Source organism: Apodemus sylvaticus, chromosome 14 (genome assembly GCF_947179515.1).
Source record: "Apodemus sylvaticus chromosome 14, mApoSyl1.1, whole genome shotgun sequence".
Lineage (NCBI taxonomy): Eukaryota > Metazoa > Chordata > Mammalia > Rodentia > Muridae > Apodemus > Apodemus sylvaticus.
In genome coordinates, this window is record NC_067485.1 from 13,403,373 (window position 1) to 13,428,195 (window position 24,823).

The following is a 24,823-nucleotide window of genomic DNA, read 5'->3' on the forward strand; positions in this document are numbered from 1 at the left end:
TCCCCGAGAGTCTTCAGAGGGACCGTGATCCTTCTGTGATTCAGATCCCTCCTTCAAACATTACAGATTACACTATAATGCGAGTTTAAAATATCACTCTCCTAATATTGGGATTTTAATTGTCCTACCTTTTCCATTTACAAAGGATGTGAGAATTAAGCCTTCATAACAGAATTCTCCCCACATCCAAGATTATTTAGAAATGAGTACATTTGCTAATGCAACAGCCATGTAAATAAAATATTAAATGTTCCTATCATTTTTATATCCTTTGTACTTGAGTCTGAGTTTGTAAGATGTAGAGCAAGTCCCCTGGGAGAATGTATATAACAAAGACCAAGGCCTCAAATCCACGGGAACCTGGCAAAGCCAGATCTCCATATGGACCAGGCTCTAGGAAGATGGCCAAGGGTGAGTTCATGAATGAGTGTGCAAAGATCAGCAGCTGCAGCTTCCTCCTCCAGGGCGTTTGCAGCCCCAGCCTGCTTATCCACGGAGCCCTCCAGCCCAGCCTATCCCGTGCCTCCTCTGTGCTCTACCTATAAACAGCTGACGTTCTGGGTTGCCTGGTAGGTGCCCTCCAGCCCAGCCCACAGCCCCACTGGATGCCAGTTTCCCTGTATGCGCGTGTCTGTCTTTCCTTCCTTCCCTCCCTGCCTCATTCAGGGTTCCAGGACCCAAGCTGCAGGTTGTAGCAGCCAAAGCTACGCCTTTCACCTTTTGATCTCGGGCAGGAATGTATCATAAGTATGAAAATGTGAAATTGCTTACTCTCACTTCTAGTTGGCTGGCTTCTCTCAGCGGAGGTGTGAGGAGGCGTGAGGTGTGTCAGGTTTGGCTTCTAGGCTCCTGCTGTGTTCCTGCTTAATCCCTCCCTTCCTTCCTTTCTTGATATACTGCAGAATCTGGTCGGACTTGCTATTTACTGGTCGCTTTCTAACTGCCTGGCCTCAGGTGCGCTACTCCTGGAATGTTTCGGTGCAGCGTTCCTTGATGGCCCAATTCCCTGTATCTGATTGGCTTTTCCCTTCAGCAGAAGTCAGCCAATTACTGTCCATGGCCTGGATGTCCCTTGGATCATAGGGATCTTACTTTTAAGAGGATTATTCTGAGATTAGGGTATTGTCTCTAGAATGCATGATATTTGTTTATTTGTATTTAATTCCAAACGTTCCTCATTTATTTTTGAGATGGGATCTTACAACATTGCTCAGGCTTGTCTTAGGCACTGGCTCAGTGAGTCTCCTGCCTCAGCCTCAGTCGCTGAGACTCAGACAGGTAGCATCATGTCTGCGTTCTTTCTAATACATTGGTATCGTCTCTAGATTACCTGTCACACCTCAAGAAGTAGAAATGCCCTGTACAGTTAGACTGTGTATGGAATATTCACAAGAAAGTCTGTCCATGCCTAATATTGACATAAGGCTTTTTTTCTAGTGGTTTCTACTAGAACTGGTTGAATTGGTGATTTTAATTGAACCGGTTGAATCCCGGCCAGGGAACTGGTGACTATGGAGGACAGATTGTCCCTGCATGGGTGGCATCCTCTTAGCCTCCCGTGTGGCTCTCTCAGCGATGGGGTACATCTCATATCTGCATCCCTGAACTCCAGTTAGATTCTTTCCCATCTCAACACACACCTAGAAAGTCTTTCTCACTGGGGCTGTATCTCAGCAGTCATGACCCTACCCTAGTTATCAGGAGCCAGTTTCTTGAATGATGCTGTTTCTGTCCAAAGAGAGAAAGATGCTTGAAGAAAGTTGTATTAGAGAAAAGGATTCAGGACTCTGGGCCTCAGGACCTCACAGCTACAACGAACACTGGTTATTTGTGGTTCTACTTGGTCTTCCTATTATTCTTGTTTTGGTAAGCAGCAGTTTACTGGGGGAAAACGTACTGCAAAATCATTACACAGTTTGAAAACAACAACTAATTCATCATGCTTAGGCTAAGCCAGGAAATGCAGCGCCGGCTGGTGGCGTTACTTGTAATTGCGCACCATGCAGTGCTGGCAGAGTTACCTGTAATTGCGGACCATGCAGCCGAGCATGCGCAGTGCCAACATTACCTGTAATCATGCACCACTTTCCTCGCATTCTCTAGCTGTTCATTCGTTAAAAGGATGTTTCTGGGATCAGTAACTGTGAAGAAGTGACTGGCTCGGCCAATGAACGTGCTCTGGTCCCATCGAGGCTCCTTGATGTTAATGTTGGGTGGCACTTCCCCAGACATCGTCCCAGATCCTGAAAAGCGAAAGACAAGCCAGGTGAAGTGACACTGTCACTATCAGCTTATTTTGTAGCCACTTAACCTGTGTGTAAAGACACTCGGTGGACAAAGGTTTACCACACCAGCGTGGTGACCTGTATTCTACTCCTGGAATCTCCATCAAAGGAAGGAAGATCAACTCCATAAACTTGTCCTCCAATTTCCACTGGAGTGCAACTGCACGTGCCTAACCCCTCCCCCACACAGCACACACACTCTTATGCACATAAGTAATTAATTTAAAAAAAATCACACAAAAATACTTCATGTTTAAGTTTTGATTTTGTTTGGCCACACTCAGAGCTATCATGGGGTGCACACAGTAAGCTGGAAACTGGTCTAAACCAAAGCAAGCTGTTTACAAACCTCAGTGTATTTCAGCAAGACTTTAGAAATTTACGACATCTTTCTCATCTCTAAAGAACATAGTATTTCATCATTGCTTTCCTGTAGGAAAGTCAGAATTACTCTAGATAAGTCAGGAGCACACTAAGTTTTAACAAGGGCTGGGGTGGGGAAGGGGCTGGCTCAGTGAGTAAACTGCCCGCCATACAGCACGCTGGCCCACGCAGGAACCAGACCAGCCAGCTCTGGGCTCAGCAGGGGACCCTGTTTCAAAAAAAAAAAAGCATGGAGAAAGATCTAGGAAGACACTTGATACCAACTCTTGAGCAAAGCAGCCGATGTCAAAGTTACCACATTCTGGCCTAACAAATGTCATTCCTGTGGGAAGTAATGGACGATGCACAAGATTATAAAGCTATCAATAGTGAGAACAGATGCTAACAATTATAAAACTGAAAAAGATGGCAGGTTCTTTCAGCCTGTTCAGCACAAAACCCACTCATCAAAAATTAAAGATCATCTTCTTTAATTTACCAGAGACGAGCAAAGCCAGACTAGACAGCCCCACAGACCAAAGGAGGCTCCTCCCCTTCCCCTCGGGCAAGCCTGCTCTCTGGCCCATGACTGCTCATTTACTTTCGAAGAATATTGCTTACTTCAGAACTGCACTGTAGGGTTGTACTGTATGATTCTGATTTACTCCACCCTAGCCGAGCCCAGCCCAGCCCAGCCCACCCCAGCCCTGCTGGTTCTTACAATCTTTCTACCTCTTTCTTGGATATATACTTACAGTTGTTTCATAAAAATCCTCCAGAGGTGTCAGCTCCTCACTGTGGACCCACAATAACCCTTTTAGTCCTGCTTTGTGTTAGCTTTCTATGTTACACATAGCACCACAGTCTTGTCTGGGGCTCTCTTCTGTCATGTCTGGTGATTCTCTTGCATGAATTCTCTGGTGATGGTGGGTCAAAGGATCCAATCACTACAGAGGTCTCATATTATAATCTTCTTACACTTTTTTGTTTTTGTTTCTAACATAAGTTCTAACCATAGCTTTGTTTAGTGTTTCATGAATTCTAGTCATCACTAAGGCATCAGATGCAAATGCTAGGTCACCCTATCATTTGTCCGTAATAATGCATCACTGACCACTGGGTCAAAATTGAACATGTCAGTCAGGCACCCAAGCCTGAAGTGGTGCAGCCAGTGGTGAAGTGATAGAGTAAAATCTAGCTGTTGATAAAGCAGGCTGGGACAGCGGACCCAGATAAAAGTAGGTGGGGAGCCAACAGGAAACTACTTTCCTCCCAGCTGGGAAGTGTCAACAGCCCCATGTCTGAGTGACACCAGTTCCTAGATTAGGCTTTGCATAATCACAGATGCTCAGAAACTTTGTGATTTGAAACATAAGAATGAATCAACCTCACCCTCCTCTGCTCCCAGACATGAGAGTCGCTGAGTTCTCAGCCCAGGCATGGGACTTCACTAGGGAAATTCTGGACTCAGCATCCTAAGTTCATCTCAACATTATAGTTTCCAAGGCAACATGGATGCCGGTCCACTTCTCAGTGCAAACTTTTTCCCCCCGGTCATGGCTTGTGCTCATCATAATGCTGCAGCAATAAGTTACACTGTTCTCTACAGTGCTAAGGTAGACTTCCTTCTCTGCTTGGCTAAAGCCCACACGACTCCCCTGGTTATGACCTCCTTTACCATAATGAGCCCGGAAGTACATCTCCACTGGGCAGCAGCTCCATCCCCGCTAGTTGTTGCCTGATAAGGTTATAATATAGAACAGACCCAAAGTATAAATTAGAATAAACAGTTGTGGATGTTAAATCCAGGAACAGAGACATAGAGTAATTCACCTTATCCTTTATGCTTAATACAGATAACAAGACTACATTTTAAATGCAGCTTACACAGAATTCCAGTTCTTAACAACAAATCTTGTCCAATGTGTTAAATACAAGCACTATTTTGGCTAAATTGTAACCAGCACTGCCATTATAACAGAGTGGATACTTTGTAGCAATATTGCATAAGAACTACACAGGACCTTACAACCGAGTTATCCAACAAGTTCATCATACAGACAGGACAACTGAGACCCAAGGGAAGGAAATACTCTGTCAGGTGACATGACTGAAGGTGAGAGGACCCCAGCACATCACTTTTTCTCTCTAGTCTCTTTAGCATTTTTTTAAAGGATAAAATCAGTTACTATCTATAGAGATCTGGATGGAGTTCTCTTTAAATAAGAAAGAGAACTTCTTAGAAAGAAACTTCTAGTACAGTGGATGTCAAAACTTCATAGCACATAGCCCAACAGAGACACAGGTCCACTGCAGACAGAGGCCTTGCGAAATATCCCTTCTATGGCACAAAGATGGGCCGGGACGTGAACATTTTTCGACTGAACGCAGGGATACCCTGGATGCGTAAGAGAATGTGCTCTCCCCTCAGGCCAGTGTTGAAATAAGGCAGCTCATTTTCCACAACAGCTCTGTCCTTTCCACACAGTACAGACATCTTAGAGATGAGGAAAGATTTTCAGAGGCTATTCCCAACCTGCAGAGGGAGAAGCAAGGCAGCTTAGCTTCCACTGTCACACTCCAGGCTAAACTGCCAAACCTCAGAAACCACAAAGCACCATGGGAGGCCTCTTGTCCTTGTGGGCAGAAGAATGGTCTCCCAAGATGTGCACCCAGATGTGCACGGCATGGTGCCCAAGAACTGAGGAAATGTTGCAGTCATAGTTCTGAGGCTTGCCTAAGGGATTTCAGTTCCAGATCCTGAGATTATCTGAGTAGGTCTGGAGTCCCAGGCTGGAGCTGAGGTGAGGCTGGGTAGGCAGCTGAACAGCGCAGGGCCTTCCAGTGCCTGGAAAGGCAAAGGGACTCTTCCCAGGTGGAAAGATGCCTCAGTCAGGCTTCTGACCTCCAGCACACTAAGAGAACAAATAAACTTGTTTTAGGTACTAAATATCTGGTTTGTTAGTGTGGCAAAGGGAACAAACAGGGCTCCCTCCCCTCACTGTGAGTCCAAGTGGCTTTCTACTGGCACAAACTGGATGTGGCAACCTGTGCTTCCCACGCCTAGAAAAAGAAAGGCTACTAGATTCATCAGTAAGCTGTCTCAGCATCCTGACTGACAAGGCTGATAGAGAGCCAGATAAAATGGAACTATTTACTATGATCAACTATCTAAACCCTTTTTAAATTATAAATTTCCTCCAGCAAGCAGAGCTTTCACTTTCTCCATTTTCATCTTCTTCAGGAACTGATTAGTTTTATTAAAAAAACAAACCAAAAAACCCAAAAAATAAAAACAAAACAAAGAAAAAACAACAACAACAACAAAACAAACAAAAAAGAAAGAAAAGCAAAAAACCTACCTCCTCCCAGCCCCGCCCCTACCCTGACTCCCAAGTTCACTTGGGTCAGCCATGGGCAGGGACAGGGTTGCTCTTGTACTTGATACTTAGGAGTAATGTGTGTATCAGGTGTAGGAAGGACAGAGGAAGCAAGGCTGAGATATGTCTGGCCAGCCTCACTTTGGGTCAAGAGTGGGCCACGGAAGGACTGCAGCACGTGTAAAGCAGCAGTTGGATGGTGGTGGCACAGAGTACCTGGGTTAGCGGCCCGAGTGACATAGAGAGATGGGGTGCCTGCTTGGCACGCACTGGTCAGCCTGACTGGGAATACCACACACACATCTTTTAAGAAGTGAGGTTGTGGGGGGAGGGGTTGTGGGGAGGTGGGTCAAGTAACAGGATGGACTTGGAGTGAAGAACATCTGGTTAATATGTGGAGAGCAGGCGTCCAATGACTGTAGTTACAGACTAATCCTGAAGGCTGAGACGGGACAGAGCTCAAAGTACTTTTAGAGGAGTATTCTTGAGCCAGGAAACAAGAGATTCCTGATAATCAGTGCTGTGGGTTCTCCAGCAGATGAGTTAGCTGGGAGAGGTTGCTGCCTGCCTACAGAAGGGCCTTCTGCTACTCAGCCTTACCCTGGTACTGGGGACAGCACGTATGCTCACACAGCCATGGATAGTTCAAGATGTTGGAGGACCCTCCAGACAGCCAGCAAAGATGCAGGAGCATCAGGGCCACACCCCACGCCGGTGGCACTCAATAGAGCACCCAGAGGAGGCATCCGCAGCATCCCCAGCTGACAGTGAATGGTGCTGGGCTTCACATAGCACACTGGCAGATTCCTCATGCTTCTCAGTCTGAAGGGAACCGGTGCTGCAAGCACACTAGCCTGCCTGCAGCAGACACACTAGAAGAAAGACTTGGGGCAAGAGGTCTCCCTGTGCATTTCAAAAGCTGAACTGTTAACTCCTGGAGCTTTGGCTAGGGGAGTGGGAGGGCTGGAGAAATGGGGGAGGTGGGGGGGTGAGTTCTGAATCAGGTCTGTTCCCACTGATGCTTGATTCCACTGGTCAGTTGAGCTATTAATTCCTATTACAGGACATTTTTTTCCTCTAAGTGATTTTAATCCTTAGAGTTAGCACCTTGGGTTTTAAAAAACACCTGCTTTTATAAGAAACACACACACACACACAAACAGAATGAGCTGCAAAGGATTTTCTGTAGTTTACTAAGAAGTAAAGTGATCTCAAGCTATTTGTCTATGAATGATATTAGCTTGTACTAGTCATTTACTCTCAGTCTCATAAACAAGTTAGGATGTTTAGGACCATTAATGATTATAGCATTATGCTGCTTTGGGAACTGGAATTACAGATGGTTGAGCTGCCACTGTGGGTGCTGTGAATTGAACCCAGGTGCTCTGCAGGAGCAGTAAGTTTTAGGAGGCCCAGAGGTCCTTGTGCTCACAGAGAAATGCTAGGGAAAGCCAGGAATGTTAAACACGAAGTTGTCTCTTCAAAAGAAGAGAGTGGAGAACCTGTTTTTCTGTCCAGAGGCAGATAGTGGGGGTGGTTCATAGCCTGGAGACCTTTGCATTATCTGAATGACTAAGACCACACCAGATTCTCCCCACCCTCCAACCCCCTCAACCTTTACGATGGCACATGCAGTCAGTCTATAGGATTCAACTTTATGGAAGATGTCATATGTGCTTTACAAGGAATCTTGATGTAGTCACTCCATGCCTTAAGCTTTGTTGCACACATGGGATTGAGGTGACTGTCACCAGGAAATTTTTTTCCAAATCGTGCTGTGCTTAAATATTCCTCAAACAAATGGCCAGAAGTCAGACTTGCAAATTTTGAACCACCCCTGAGTACTGAGCTGTGCTGAACCAGACTTCCATCCCAGCTCACACCGATCGGTAGGTACCCTGCTGATCGTGGTGTTGGCAGAGACCCCCATAATAAGCTTTCTTTCTTATCCATAGAGGCAACCATTTTTTTAGTCTATTCATTTTGCATGTGTGTGTCAATGCGCATGCGCACAGGTGTTTCTGGGTGTCATGGTGCACAAGTCATAGGTTAACTCGCAATAGTTGGCTCTCCTGAAGGTGGAGATCTTGGAGATCTACCTCAGGCCATCAGGCTAAGCACCAGGTACCTGTGGAGTCATTGCGCCAGACCTTGAAACAGCTTTCTAAGGGGACAGGAACATTCTGTTAGTGCTAACATATTCTTGGCCAAGGCTCAGGGAGCCTCATCAAAACACATTTCTCTAGTCTCTGTAGACATTCATTAACGAACACAGTTAACAAACGCAGCCAGTGCACACCAAGGCAGTTTCGCTGGCTTAGGCTCGCTTCCAGTGTTCTTAACATGCAAAACATCAGGTTGAAAAGCAAACAGATTATAATGGAACACATCCTACATTAATCTCGCCAAATGCACTTGCAGAGACCCTTCACGCGGCAAGCTGTCTACGCACAGGCCTCATCCAAGTTTGCCGAAGGAGGCGTTGTCAGACCACTAACCCAGCAAACCCTGTGTGAGACTGCCATTGACTGGTGTTTGAATCCACACACTGGTCAAAGATACTCCTTATTTCAACGGGCTCAAGCTGCTTTAAAGTTCACAACGGCTAAGTCACATGCAAAGCAAACTGAGGAGCACAGGACGACGGCGCATCCTCAGCACATTACACTGTAAGGCAGGCAAATGGCTGGGTCAGCTCCTTCCCAGCGCCACCGATGGTAACTGAAGCAATGACTGAATTAACCTGCTCCTGGAACTTAGAAGCCTGTGTCTGTCAGACTATTCTCTCCAAAGAAATAATTAACCAAGAGAATGATTCTTACCTGAAAACAAGAAACTACCAAAAAACAACACTCCTTATCCAACCATGTTTCTTTAGATGATATGGGACCCTCTCATGCATCTGGGATCCCTGAGGACTAGTGGACAATTCAGAAACCACACCAAGAACACTGGCTGCTGGAAGATTTAGTGACCCCTTGGGCACTCATGGCTCTAAGATTAGAGCCCTTAGGAATGCCAAGTAAGTTTGTATCTGCAACCCCTGGCGTGAAGGAGTGTGTATGAAAGTCCTCTGCCTTCTGACTCATCAGCTTGCTGCCAGTAACGTTGTTTTCTGTTTCTTCTGTCTCCTGGGAACCAGACTGTTCATGTTTATAAGACTACATGTCCCAATCTTCATGAGCAATTTAGTGAGAATACCACTGCCTTCTCCCTCGGGAAGATTCCTCCCTGCCTCCCTTACAGCTGGGTAAGGGAAAGGACCAGCCCTTGACACCCAGGCCCTGGGGTCCTTCCTTCACTCACCCATATCCGTGACTCCAGGCTAAGTTTGTTATGATGGGGCACTGTCAACCAGTGGGCTAGTCACTTAAATAGACCTGAGATGCCAAATCCACCCTACCTGCTGGTCTGTAGCTTGAGTCCTAGATGGAGGGGCGTGGGCTATGCGCGAGAGATGCTTCTAGGCTAAAGGCAGAAACTTATGCTGTGGGCAGAGCAAATCTGAGCTCAGACCTCAGCTCTGGTCTGCCAGCTACTTGGAGAACTGATGTATGCTGTTCAACATCTTAAAAACATTTATAAACATCGACTTATGGCTACCAATAATATTTGCCAACCACTTACTTTAAAAAGCTGTCCTCATAGCATCTGTGATGGTTTGTATATGCGTAACCACACCATTAGGAGGTGTGGCCTTGTAGGAGTAGGTGTGACACTGTGGGTTTGGGCTTAAGACCCTCTTCCTAGCTGCCTGGAAGCCAGTATTCTCCTAGCAGCCTTCAGATGAAGATGTAGAACTCTCAGCTCCTCCTGCACCATGCCTGCCTGGATGCTACCATGTTCCTGTCATGATGATAATGGACTGAACCTCTTGTCCTGTAAGCCAGCCCCAATTAAATGCTGTCCTTAAAAGAGGTGCCTTGGCCATGGTGTCTATTCCCAGCATCAAACCCCTAAGACAGCATTCCCATTTAAACTATAGAACCATAACTACCCTCATATGGCACAGGAAGGCAGTTCCTTGACTTAACTTGGGCAGTGTCCAGATGTGACCCAAGTTACTTGATGCCAAAATCTCTGCCCCTTTGAGAAAGGCCTGTAACTTGGTGACAGCATGGAGATGTAGAGTGTCTGACAGAACAGAGCTGAGGTAAAACTAGTTTGTCAGAGGTACACTGACCAGGCAAGCTGGGAAACACAGATGGAGAAAACTTAAATAAAAACCAAGTGACCCAGACTTACAGAAGACCTTTAAGGCCTGAGCTAGAACAGTGTAAATATTTCAGTGATGGCCCAGGTCTTTGCATCTGCTGTTACTGGTCAGTTTTCTAGGCTGGCTCCAGCCTAGAGAGGATCCCTAGTTTGTGACCTACCCATGGGAGTCGAATCAACTGTGGCAGCCAACAGAATGGGAAGTGAGCCAAATAAATGTGACTCGGATTGGAGTATGGGCTTTACAACCCCACAAAACAGGCGTTACATTTCATCCTAAATCTCAAAGAAACCAGACACCGGAGCCATTTCTCAGAGCCCGTAGGACCACCACATGGAAGGCAGTATTGACCTCATAGATGGAAAGCGGCAGAGGTAGGGCGGCTGAGCAGGCCCTGCTGGAGAGCGGAGGCTGCCGCCCTCACTGGCAGTGGCTGGCAGAGAATGGAGGGGCCGCACTCGCTTTCCAGAGAGCGTCACAAGTGTCTAAGCAAAAGAAGCTTTCTTCAAAATAAACCGAATTTCAAGCCTTCGGATACATGCCAGACTATGTTCAATTACTGGTTTTAAAAAGGAATTCTCTAAAATTTCATAGAAAATGAACACGGAATGAACTTCCTCAGAGATTGGTGACAAACCTTTAACCCTGGCTAAAGATTAACAATGGTAAAACTACATTATTAAACTGGAAAGCAGGTTGTTGGTTAGAAGTATTGTACTTTGGAGAAGCAAAGCAAAGGTTAGGGCTGGGACCTGGCTCAGTGGCTGAGTACCGGCCCTGGCTCCAGTCCCTGTACTGAAAGGGAGGTGGGGCTTACTGTCCAGTCTGGCTCCTTTGGGGCTGGGCAGGTGTGAAGTAACCTAATAGAACTACTGTGGCCCACTGCTTGGGGATTCTCGGGTTCAGACACCGGGCTTTCCATGCAGCAGCAGACTGCTAAATCCTCATCAGCTCCTGAGGTATCTCCTCACATTCTAAGCGACAGCCTGGGCAGTTCTGTTACACACACACTCACACATACACTCACACATACACACATACACATATATACACACACATACACACACACTCACACATACACTCACATACACATATACACACACACACACATACTCACACACACACACATATATATACACACATATACACACACTCATACACATATATGTATATGTATATATATGTATGTAAATGTGTGTATACACACATGTGTATATTTTACATATATATGTAAATTTGTATTTTTACATATATATATAATTAGCAGTCACCCAGAACAGGGTGATACTAAATAAAATTTTTATTGATTTCCTTTTGAGATGGTGGCATTAATTTGCAAAAATGATAAGACACTACCCAACCATGAACAGAATATTTTGGATATATTCAGTCATATGATTTGCCATTCAGAAGAATCAACTTGGGGTTGGGAGTTTACCTCAGTGGTAGAATGCTTGTTTAGCAAGTACAAGGCCCTGAATTTAGTTCTCAGTTCCAGGAAAAAAAAAATCAACTCATAGATTATATATAACAAAGTCTATAAAATTATGTTACAAATTAATAGTGTCAACTAAACAATAAATTTGAACTTTGTACAGATGAAGGACCTGGGTGTTCTCTCTATCTCCCTCATTAAGTGATATAAAGTTTATACAATGATAGAGTCCTAACAATGAGTTTTTACTTCCAAATGAATAACTAGAAAAGAAAAAAAGGAATGAAACAGGCTATTACAGAGTATTCTAGATTTCTTACCTTGAACTCCAAACAGTATTTTGGCCTTTTTCACAACTCCACACAGCTAAAGGCACTTAATGTTTGCACAGCTAAAGCTGCCATTTCTGCAGGGATACTTTGTTTCACCTTTAAGCAGCAGGAGTCACAGGGTAAGGGTCTGGGAGATGGCTAAGTGGTTAACTTGTTATTCTTCAGAAGATCTGAGTTTGCCACTCTAAATGGCAACTACAATTCCAGGAGGAGCTGATGCCCTCTTCTGGCCCCTAAGGACCCTTGCACACAGGCGTATGCAGACATATGTATCACACACACACACACACACACACACACACACACACACACACACACACACACACAGTTTAGATAAAAAAGAAAGTGGGCCACTGCTTTATGAGTCCTTTTGGCCTGGCTGGCCTGGCTGTCTTCACAGCTTTCTTGGCAGGAAGTTAGGAGGGAAAGGGGATGTTTCTTCTCAGCCAGAAGCTTTTGCTCCACACCCCGGGTGGGGGTGGGAGGGTGTTTCACCAAACTTTCACAGAAAACTAAGTACACTCTCTCCATTTTGCAGACCTTTGGCTGCACCCTTCACATAACCCTTGAATACACAGATGGAGCAATCCCTTATCAGAGCTGGGTGGGAACTAACAAACTCTTCCCAAACACTGTCATTCCTGTGAATGTGACAGCCTCAGTCCTCAGGGGAGGAGGGGATGTCCTGAGGTACTGGGACTTCCTGCTGAACTTCCATTTGTCCTCCAAACAGCTCTCCTTCATACAGCAAGCCTGAGCCCAGCATTCTAAGAGCCACAAAGTTCCCTTCTTTACCTGGGTGCTTGCCGCTTTACTACCGCCTCTGCCTGGAGCAGGAACAGAGAAAAATCTAGGCAGTGGTTTTCAACCTTCCTACTGCTGCAACTTGTAATACAGTATCTCGTGGTTTAGTGATTCCCCCCAACTATAAATTTATTTCCTTGCCATTTCAGAAACCATACTCGATCGCCTGGCTCTCCCCCTGGTCAGCTGTGACACTTTAGGCAAGTTATCCAACTTCTGAGCCTCAGTTTTCAAATCTGGATTATAGAGACAATATTAAGGATTTGGCAGCATTGGATGAACACAAAAGTCAGAGCTCTAACCCCGGAGGCACAGACCTTAGTGTGGTCATTGTCATTCTGGGGCAGTTGGACCTGAGATAATCAGTAGGAACACCATGTGGGAGCTGAGGGTCCCATGGCTCTCTACCTGGGACACTTCGGTCCCTTGCAGAAATTAAGAGCTGGAGGTCGGCCACTAGGTGGTCTCCTCCGGGTCTCAGCTGCTAAGAGCCACCTGGTCACCTGGCAATTGCGCGCGCCCATCCTCGTGGAGACAGTCCCCTGGCAGCCATCTTGGCCGCCTGCACCCAGCAAGTTTCGTCACGCGGTGGCTAGGAACGCGTGGCACGGTGTGTGATGCGTCCCTTCACATCAGTTCCACGAGACCGGTTCCACGCTGGGGCCTCCCGAGCCGCAGGCTAGAGCTGAGGACCCACGAGGTCCCAGGGCGCAGGTACCCGCCCCAGGCATACCCCAGCGCTCACAGCGGACCCTGCTGGGTCCCCCGCAGCCCCCGAGACCGCGCCATCCCGCGCGTCCCCGACTCCCCGCGCGCGCTCCGCAGCCCCCCGCCACTCACCGCCTCCCCGGCCGCCACCCGCGCCGCTCAGTCCCGCTCGGCGCCGCCTCCCGCTGCCGGAAGCGCCACGGTCCCGCGCGCCACCTCCAGGAGCGCGGCCCCGACGCGCGCTCACGACGCGCGGCCCCGCCCAGAGGTTCTTGCCTCTGCCTCGGTGTCACTCAAGCCTTTGGCGGGTCTGCGCACGCCCCTTGTGCCCGCGCTTCTGCCTCTGGCCCCACCGAGAAAGCCTAAGTTTATCCCAGCCGCGGCCAGGTCAACGCCACTGTTTTTCAGTTTGGTTTCCTTTAGAAGATCACCGGTCGTTATTGCTCCTCCATTCATTTGGGCTAACGCTTCTGAAAATGTGGCGCTTGGCACAACCAGAGCTATAAGAAAAACTAGACAATGCAAGTTCCACCTTCAAAAGAGTCACTAGCTGCGGGACAGAGACGGGACCATAGGGGAGGTGCAGACCAGCGGTCTTTTCTGGAGGATCATGAGCTTAGCCAGTTTGGACCTGGTTAGACCAGGTTGGACTATGTGGAGAGATGTATAGAATCTCAGACGTATTTTGAAGGCCAGCACAATACGACAAATAAACGAATTGCATTCTGTGCACAAGTAGAAAAATTCCATTTTTTTGAAGACACAGATTTCCCCTTCCCCCCAATAACCTCTACAAGCAATGAGATTCCGAACTGAATTTGGACTCTGTGTGTGCGCGCGCGCGTGCGTGTGGCACGTGCATCTGTGGTCTGTAACCTAACAAGGTGACTGTAAACTGCATATGAGAAAATAAAGAGCCTGAGCCAGCCACAACACTTTGAAGGCGTAGATTGTCCTACAGTTACACAATTTGGCGCAGAGCAATGGTAATGAAGAAAGGATGTGTCTGTACTAGGGTCAAAGAGGAGGTCCATTCAGCCAGTCATGCCAGACCAAGCTGAAAAAAGGGTCGCCAGAGAGAGATGGGAAAGGGATCAGGATCCTTTTAGGGGCTTCCATTGTGGGAGGCTGGTCCAAGAAGACCCCAATAACATTGTAAAGAAAAGTGGTGCTCCTTCTGAGCGTGGAGGGGCTGGTGTGACCAGGCCCACACTGATGGAATTAGCTACCAGTTGGTATTAAAGAGGTGTGCCGAGGAGCCCAGAGAATGTGACGTGACCACTGCTTCCAGCTCCAGCTGCCCTGACTTCCCCTGCATGATAGACTGTGCTCTCCAGCTGTGACCTAAAATGAACCCCTCCTTCCCTTGGGTTGCTTTTGTCGGGATGTTTTATCACAGCAACAGAAAAAGAAGCCAAAACAGTCCCCACATTAAAAACTGGTCAAAGTCAGGAAGTACGTCTCTTACTGCTTTGCCCCACTGTCCTATGCCTGTTAAACTTTCTGCTTAGTACAGGCTCACGTGACTTCTTTTACTGCCCACCAATCCCCACTATACATGTGGCTACTGAATATACTGTATTATAAGGCAGTAGGATATAGGCTAGGTATTCACCAAACACACTGCTTTAGACAACATAAAACTAACTCAATTGCAAGCAAATTCATAAAACAAACATGGAGAACAAAACTTGAAGCAGTATTCCCCGGACATTTTCAACGGTATTCATTACACTCAGAACTTCCCTGTGTCCTTAGTCTGATTCTAAAACAGACTGAAAAAGGATTGAGAGAGAAAGCGAAGACTCAACGTCCTGGCTAGTTTTTTTTTTTTTATTCGATATATTTTTTATTTACATTTCAAATGATTTCCCCTTTTCTGGTCCCCCACTCCCCGAAAGTCACATAAGCCCCCTTCCCTCCCTCTGCTCTCCCACCCACCCCTTCCCACTTCCCTGTTCTGGTTTTGTCCTATACTGCTACACTGAGTCTTTCCAGAACAAGGGGCCACTCCTCCGTTCTTCTTGTACCTCATTTGATGTGTGGATTATGTTTTTGGTATTCTAGTTTTCTAGGTTAATATCCACTTATTAGTGAGTGCATACCATGATTCATCTTTTGAGTCTGGGTTACCTCACTTAGTATGATGTTCTCCAGCTTGATCCATTTGCTTAAGAATTTCATGAATTCATTGTTTCTAATGGGTGAATAGTACTCCATTGTGTATATATACCACAATTTTTGCATCCATTCTTCTGTTGAGGGATACCTGGGTTCTTTCCAGCTTCTGGCTATTATAAATAGGGCTGCTATGAACATAGTGAAGTAAATATCCTTATTACATGCCGGGGAATCCTCTGGGTATATGTCCAGGAGTGGTATAGCAGGATCTTCCGGAAGTGACATGCCCAGTTTTCTGAGGAACTGCCAGACTGATTTCCTGAGTGGTTGTACCAATTTGCAACCCCACCAACAGTGGAGGAGTGTTCTTCTTTCTCCACATCCTCGCCAATACCTGCTGTCTCCTGAATTTTTAATCTTAGCCATTCTGACTGGTGTAAGGTGAAATCTCAGGGTTGTTTTGATTTGCATTTCCCTAATGACTAATGAAGTTGAGCATTTTTCAAAGATGCTTCTCTGCCATCCAAAGTTCTTCAGGTGAAAATTCTTTGTTTAACTCTGTACCCCATTTTTTAATAGGTTTATTTGGTTTTCTGGCGTCTAACTTCTTGAGTTCTTTGTATATATTGGATATTACTGGCTAGTTTTCTATCAACTCTACACATGTTAGAGTCATCAGGGAGGAGGAGCCTTAATTGAGAATATGCCTCTATAAGATCAGGCTGTTAGCAAGCCGGTGGCACTAATTAATTTCTTAATTAGTTATTGATGGGGAGGGAGGGCCCTCCCATTGTGAGTCACGCCACTCATGGGAATTAGCCCCTAGGTTCTACAAGAAAGCAGGCTGAGCAAGCCACGAGGACCAACTCTGTAAGCAGCACCCCTCCATGCTCTGTCAGTATCAGCTCCTGCCTCCAGGTTCCTGCCCTGTTTGAGTTCCTGTCCTGACTTCCTTAGGTGATGAACAGTGAATGATGAGGATGTGTAAGCCAAATAAGCCTGTTTCTCCACAACTTGCTTTGGTCATAGTGTTTTATCACAGTAATTGTAACCCTAACTAACACGACCAACACAACACAAAAGGACTCTACAAAGAGCTAGTGGGGGGGGGGAAGCATACATGGTAAACAAGTATTTAAGGTGAATGGTACCAATCCACTGTGAACTTTGCAACAGTAGAATATCTAACTTAACATCTTTGCAACAGTATTTATATCTGAGGGCTATGTAAGCCACCAGGTTGGCGGCAGAGCAGAAGGCATATAGTAGCTACAACATATCAGTTTTCTGTTGCTATAGTAACTACATATCATAACTCTAAAACCCCAGGCAGTACAACTGTAACTGTGTGTTCTGTCTCTGAGTCTTTGGGCTGGCTTGGTGTTTCTACTTCTTTGGCTTCTCTCTGCTAGCTTCTCCTTCCTCCCTAGATGACTGGTGGCTGTACTCATCTCTGCACCTGAGGGAGGCCTTAGGTAGAACAGTTGGATGACTTCATTCTTCTCTGGTTTCTTTTTTTTTATGGGCTGTGCTTGTGCTGGGCATGTTTGCATAGCAGGAAAACATGGGAAGGAAGACAGCAGAGGCCAAGACTTAGAACAGACACACTTGCATTTCTGCTGCAGTCTGTGGGTTCAAGCAAGTGGTAAAACCACCAGTCATTCAGGAGGAAAAGATCACATCCCTATGGTAAGGAGCTGCCAAGCAACATTGTGCAAGTGAAGGCTTGGGTGTCCCCCAAATTCTGTCATATGTGTCTTTGCCCTTTCTCCTGGGAATAGGCCCTTTCCCTCCTTCCATTTGATCTGATGATCATTTATCCCCTTAGACCTGCCTCAGTTACAGGTACATGGCCCACATTGGGTCAAACAGCTTCCTGGCTTGAATTTATAAACACTGGAAAAGAGACATTAATCCTCTCTAGTTCCTTTGCCACACAGGAACATAATTGAGGGTGCTAAGTTAAGAAGATTTCAGCCAAAGGAGTCAAGTCATCCCCTCTGCCAGTTTGCAGAAGTGAACTAGCAGAAAGATAGTTTGGAGGACATGTCAAACCTTGAGCCTAGCCAACCCTGGGCTTTTAGTTACAGGGACAAGAAATCTGTCCTTTCCTGTCTTTGCTTGGGTTTTATCGCTATGAAGAGATACCATGACCAAGGCAACTCTTGCAAAGGTAAATATTTAATTGTGGGCAGACGCTGAGAATTCTCCATCTTGACCTGAAGGTAGCCAGGAGATGACTATCTTCCAAGCAGCTAGGACGAGGGTCTTAAAGCCACCCCTATATTGACACACTTTCTCCTCCAAGGCCACACCATCTAATAGTGCTACTCTCTGGGCCATAATATTCAAACCGCCACAACCCCTCACCCTGTGCATATCTTTTGAGCTGGATTTCCATACCTGGTTGACTGGGAATTCAAGGCAAAATCCAAGGTGAATAGAGCTATTGAAAAAGTGGAAGGCAAAGGTGCATAAAGGAGGAAGAAATGAGAGGCTGCATTAAAAGAGAAAGTGGGTGTTTGCCCTGTTGCTTTAAATAGACAGGTTTTGTCATTATTGTTTATTTGTTTTGTTTTCCCCCAGGGCAGTAGCTTTCCTGGGACTAAGGGGCCTTTGTTCCTTATTGAAACAGAAAGAAACAGAAGGCTTGGAGAGTTTTGCTCTTGGGACTTTGCATTTGAATGTGGACTTCGAGCTGAACAAAGCAATTCCATAGTCAGCAACAGCCCGCACATTTCTGAGCATCAGGAAAGTTTGGTGTTCTGAGCAAAGAAGTTGCTGAGTGCTGATTCTGCGTTTGCTTTGTTGATTGGTTGTATGTTTTCCTTCAAGTGATGAGGGAGCCTAACGGTCCTGAGTCCAGCAATTCAGCAGAGCTTTACGGATAGGAGAAGACTGGCAATAACAGGATGTTCGTCATGAGCTGGGCATGCACTGTAATGTGTGCAGTTTTCTCTAGTTGTCACATGGTCATTCGGCCATGGTAAAAAACATGGGAAGTCTATATGCAGAAGTGGCTGTACATTGCTTCTGGGCTTTGCTCCACAGAAAACATATGTCTAGTTTGTCTGTGTTGAGATAGGCTATGCTTTCCTCTAGGAGTGATACAGTTGTTGCTCATGTTAACACAACGCTGATGGGTGATGCATTTCGTTATGAGGCCATGAGGTTAAATGTTTTAAGATGTAGGTTGGTATGAGCATATATGCTATACAATTATTATATGGAATCAGTATTTTTCATAAAAAGACAAAAAGTGTTAAATTTAGAGTTAAATTATTAATATGGAATCAGTATTTTTCATAAAAACAAAAATTGTTAAATTTAGAGTCTCCGCCGGGTGGTGGTGGTGCACGCCTGTAATCCCAGCACTCTGGGAGGCAGAGGCAGGCGGATCTCTGAGTTCGAGGCCAGCCTGGTCTACAGAGTGAGTTCCAGGACAGCCAGGGCTACACAGAGAAACCCTGTCTCGAAAAAACCAAAAAATCCAAAAAAAAAAAAAATTTAGAGTCTCTATGTCCACTTAATATTACTATATGTAATTACATTACTATATGTAATATTAAGTAATATTAAGTCTCTATGTCAGACTTAATATTACTATAATATAATCTATATAATGAAGTCTTTGATGTGCAACATGATAAAAACTCATTAAAAATGTTACTTTTTATGGATTGAGATCTTATTTTAAAGAAATATATGATGTTTGTATCTATAAATGACCCAGTTTGTTAGAAGTATATATATAAGATAATATATATATATATATATTATCTTATGAAAGTAAATCTTATAAGAAAAATTCACATGAAGTAAGTCAGTAATAATGGAAACATTGTTTAAAAGGAATTTTTAAATGCACTCAATTGAAGCAATTTGACTTTCTTAGAAGGTTGTCTGTAGTACAATTTAAAAAGGTCTGTCTCACTGTGTTGAATGTCCACGGCAGCACAGGGTAGCTCTCATATTAATTAACATGCATAAAGCACAAAGTTAATCAATATCGTGATTGGAGGTCAAAGGCTCAGAGGCTGGGCAGGGTCATGATAACAAGAGACACAGAGGACCTGTTGCTTAGCCAAGATGGCACACCCAGCACATCCACCACCCAAGGGCTGGGTCTGCCTAGTCAGCACACTGTCCCGGCGGGTATAAGGGATCTACGTGGTCACCTCTTCTGATTTGTTCCAACCAAAGCCATAAGTCAGGATTTTTAATGCAAATTTTTCTAATTTTTTGAATGCTGGCCATTAATTTGTTATTAAACAGAAGGTGAGACAGCCCGAAGTTGTCACACCCTAGGCCTGTGACTCTTGGCACTAACTTGCTCCTTGCTGTAACTTCGAGCTTTCCCACCCAAGCATAAGTACCCTGAAATAATGACTCTGGGACTCAGATATGTTTACAAATACTTTGGCCATAAGCTTTGGCTTTTTCTCTAACTAGCTCATAACCCAATATCCCATTTATTCTAATCTAAGTTCTGCCATGTGGCTGGTCACCTCAGCTCAGCATTCATTCATCTGTCCTCCGTCATGTCCCAAGGCAAATCCTCCCACACTTGACTCTATCCAAGAATCCTTTCCATCTTCTGGAAGTCCCACATTCTAGTCTACTGTTTCCTATAGGCCACTGATTTTTTATTGACAGGTGATGCATCCATACAATACACAAGAGATTCTCTCTATGCCTTGCACACAGAGCTTCACTGTCTAAAATATGTATACTGATAACTCTTACGTTGAAAGAACAAGAACAAAAATTGTGAGACTATGACTGCTTGTAGCTAAAATGAAGATTGGTCTACATCCCAACCACTAGACTGTCAGTTCTCTGTGTCCCATGAACATTAATCATGATGTTCTCAGATGTGTATCTTAGGTGAGGCTGAGCGCATTCAGGGTGTTGGGGAATAATGGGGTGAGTTACATATATCTGAATCAAGATAATCAGGGTGGAGGAAGAAGCAGATCATCTTAGCAACAGATAGGCCCAGAAGAAGGAATTAGTTCATGTGGTGTGTGTATTGTGGAGGCTTCAGGGAGGGGGGACAGATTAATTGAGGTTCAAAGGATGAATTGGGAGAAGAGGTGTGGGAAGGGACCATCGTGTGTGACTACTTGAAACTCCTCCAGGCAGCTGTGGGTGAGAAGCTGCAGCTGCTGGGATGCTGGGCATGAGGTGGACATGGATGGTTGCTAGGGCTGGGTGTAGTTCTGCCATGTAGTATAGCTAGAGGACATGTAGGGATCCTGCCTTCAAGAGGGGCTGAGGTAAAGGGTCTCGGGCCACCAGCACGGGCTCCTGTAGGGAGAGGTAGGAGCCATAGCTAGGGTCAGAAGGAGACCTTGAGACCAAGAGAAAGAGCAAAATGCAGATGTGGCCAGAAAGGCCATTCTCCAAGAGAAGTGTGGACATTGGAACTCCATTGTCAGTTGCACAGGTCCACACTAGCTCCATGCTGAAACCAACTAGGAAACTTTGAAGACCCCCCTTTCCTCTCCAAATGGAGAATACAGAATCTGGATTCTGTGTGCTTTGATGCAGAGGCAGACATGGGTGACAGGGAATCATCTCCCTGAAGTTGTGAGTCTTCAGTTTCTGTACCATCTTAGAGGGGACTGCCATGGTGACCTGCCATTCTCCAGCTAGTGGTACTGGACATGGTCCAGCAAGCCACTTTTTTGCCAAGTCCACAATAATCTGACACACATTCTTGCATTCAAGTGGCAGTCTAGCAGGTCTCCTGTGCAAAGCCCCCAAAGTGACTCTTTCTTTAAAAATAAAGCAATTCTCAGAGTATTGAGGTTGAGTCCAGCATGAGCACATCATCTAGCACTCAAGAGACAGCGGCAGGAGGATAACCACAAGTTACAAGCCAGCTGGTCCACACTACCAGTTCCAGGCCAATCAGGACTACACAGTGAGACCCTCTCTCTCTGAAAGCAAAAGTGTCAAGGAAAATAAAATAAGCTAATTGTGTCTCTTAAATGGGTCAGAGGCCAAATTGATGGTGTTTCTGTCAAGAAACTGAAGCTGATCCATCATGGGCTCTGAAGGAAGCTGATCTACTAGTCAAATGAGCCACTAAAAATGTTATATATGTGTGTGGTGTGTGTGTTGTATGTGTTTGTGTGTCTATGTGCATGTATGTTTATGTGTGTTTGTGTGTGCACATGTTTTGTGTCTATGTGCATGTATGTATTTGCGTGTGTCTGTGCATGTATGTTTATGTGTGTACATGTATGTTTATGAGTGTGTGTATCTCTGTGTGTATTTGCATGTGTATGTGCAGGCACATGTGTGTGTGTGTATTTGTATGTATGTGTGTGTGCCCACATTAGCATGTGCATATGCCACAGGGCACATGTGAAGCAGGTTAGAGGATTTGGGAGAGTGGATTTGGTTCTCTCCTTTTGCCATGCAGGTACTGAGAACTGAACTTAAGTTGTCCAGCATGGCTGCAAGCTGAGCCATCTTTTCTGCCCAATCAAATGAATCTTAATGTAAGGTAACTGGACTTTAGATTTCTTTGTCTGTGGCGGAGTCCTTGTTGCTCCGCTTCCCTAACTGCTTGGCATTTAGATCCAATCCAGTCATTCTGATACCAAACATCACGGGTGGTGTCTCATCTTGGTGAATCTGAAACCAAAGTCAGTACAGCCATGGTATGGAAGGGCAGAGAGCGATTCATGACCTGCAGCAGGCACAGGACCAGGAAGTCATTTTCAAAGCAATGCTCCCTCAGAGAAGCAGGGAGTTCAGAGACTTTATTCAGGGCCTGTCTGAGCTCATAAAGAAGGAGCCCCTGCAGCATCTCCTTGTCCAGTGGCCATTCTGAGTCTCCTCCTGCTTCTCGCTTTCCCAGTCCAGTCCTAACAATGACCTCATGAAGCAGGATTCAAAAGGGTGGAGAATAGAGGCCCAAGGAGGTGGCAGGCTTGCTCTAAGTCAGTTGCCTTCAGTGGCAAGGCCGAAACCCTGGCACAGGGTTTTCTCTGCCAGCATGTGACTTGCTGTTATTGCTGTCTTCCTGCCCTACTGCAGCCCTATGTGCAGGAGATGTTTCTTAAGTGGCCAAGTCAGGCCTCAGGGGTCAACTCCTCTGTTTTGTCTGCTGCATAGGAAAGTCTCCAGAGGAACTGGGTTTGCTTTGACCTCACGGGTAAGGAAGAGAAAGGAAGAAACAACTTTTAAAAGACACCAAAGAGGGGCTAAAGGAGCACAAATTTCAAACCATTTTCCTAGGTTGTATCTAAGGTACTCAACATTTCCAATGGTAGTCTAAGCTTTGCTGAAAGGTGGCTGGCTACTTTACACAATGCTGGGGAAGGAGTCTGACTTTTTTCAAGCTAGGGAGACTTGAAAGTTGGAAGTCTTTTTAGTCATACTACTGACTGCCAGGTGTGTATGTGATCTATCCCTCCTCCCCCCTCCACACACACTTGTGTGAACATGCTTCAGAGGCTTCTAGAATGTGCAGGGTCGCCGGGCGGTGGTGGCACACGCCTGTAATCCCAGCATGCTGGGACACAGAGGCAGGCAGATTTCTGAGTTCGAGGCCAGCCTGGTCTACAGAGTAAGTTCCAGAACAGCCACGGCTATACAGAGAAACCCTGTCTCGAAAAAACAAAAACAAAAACAAACAACAGAAAAAAACAACCCCCAAAACCCAAAACCCAAAACCAAAAAACAACAAAAAAAGAATGTGCAGGGCCTTGTGGATTTGTCCTAGTGATCTGCCATTTATTTTGAGCACACAGATCCATCAGTTTTGTCTAGTGTGCTCTATCTAGCCCATACCGCCCTGCAGAGTTCTCTGGTGCAACAGCAGATTCTTCTCCCAGGATAGATACAGTAGAGTTTGCAATAGTTTATTAGGTATTTTGCAAACCTGCACAGTGATTGAGAACCATGTTCATACAGTTGAGAGAAATAGTTGTATCCACATTGATACATTGTATCTAAGCTGATACATTATATCCAAGCTGATATACTGTATCCAAGCATATACAATGTATCCAAGCTGATACAACATGTCCAAGTCCATACATTGGGTCCAGGCTGATACATTGTATCCAGGCTGATACATGGAGCTATCACTATCACCACTGAGCACCAGGCCTCTGGCCTGTCAGCCACACAGGTAGCCAGGTAAGCCTGCTACACATTGGATTTAGACTGTTCAGGGTCACATCCCAGTTTCTTGATGGATAAGACAAGCTATAACTAATCTCTCTACTGCAACGTAATCTGGGGAAAGTGTTTTGTAACTTGGATCCCCTATAGAACAGGGAGAAAGCCAGGAGAGGCTTGGAATGAGTTTATTCAGTTCCTGCTGTGATTCCACCTTGCCTGTGGCAGAGATAAGGTGTCTTTGTTGTCCTGCATAGGCCAAAGTTTTAAAGTGACATTTTGAGCTTATTTTCTTCTTTGGCTACAGATACCATACAGGTGTGCAGAGCTTTGAAAGTTCTCTCTAATCAAAGTTATTCCTAATTGTGTTTTCTTGTATTTTCTTTTAAGAAATTCATAGCAGTTACAATTAAGTCATAAATATCCACATTTGTGTGTGTGTGAGTGTGTGTGTATGTGTGTGTGTGTGTGTAGATTAATAAAGGACCATGGAGAAAGGCAATTTTACACCCCCCCCAATCAGTCCTGCCTCTTATTAGTGACATCAGGCAAGTTGATAAATACTAGTGTTTTCATGTTTGAAACAGGCTGATAAAACTTGCCTCAGAATTGGTCTCCAGAGGGCGCTAACAGGACGATATTCGCTTTCCATGGTTTTTTAGTTTTGTTTTTGTTTTTGTATGTATTTCAGTTTAACAAATTTGAACAGAATAATGGAATTCATCATACTGAAATGAAAATAAATCAGTTTTATACTGGCTTTGAATCTAAAATCCCCATCCTTTGGGAACTGGCTTTGCTTCAATGTAGTTCAATACAACTTATTAATTCTATAATTTGTAAGTTCAGGTAATGACCTCTTGTCCTGCCATTGAATCTTATACAGTAATTATATAGTCAATATAGATTTAATAAAAGCATGTGCTGATATAAAGACTGCTTTGTTTTAATTTATAAATTTGTTTTTCACACTTTCAAGTAGTCAAAAAATTCTATTTTTTTAAAGTAATTTGAGTCCTTGTCCGAATCCATTTGAG

General features: G+C 45.1%; 1 protein-coding gene across 1 annotated transcript in view; it reads right to left on the minus strand.

Moving 5' to 3' along the window:
- Sfxn1 (sideroflexin 1) overlaps positions 1-13,763 on the minus strand; it is a 35,847-nt gene extending 22,084 nt beyond the window's left edge. The window contains exons 1-2 of the mRNA XM_052156922.1: positions 13,656-13,763; positions 2,069-2,243 (exon numbers count right to left, since the gene is read on the minus strand). Coding sequence (XP_052012882.1) covers positions 2,069-2,232 — 164 coding nt within the window. The 5' untranslated portion in view covers positions 2,233-2,243; positions 13,656-13,763. The remainder of the gene's footprint in view (positions 1-2,068; positions 2,244-13,655) is intronic.
- Positions 13,764-24,823: the final 11,060 nt, after the last annotated feature.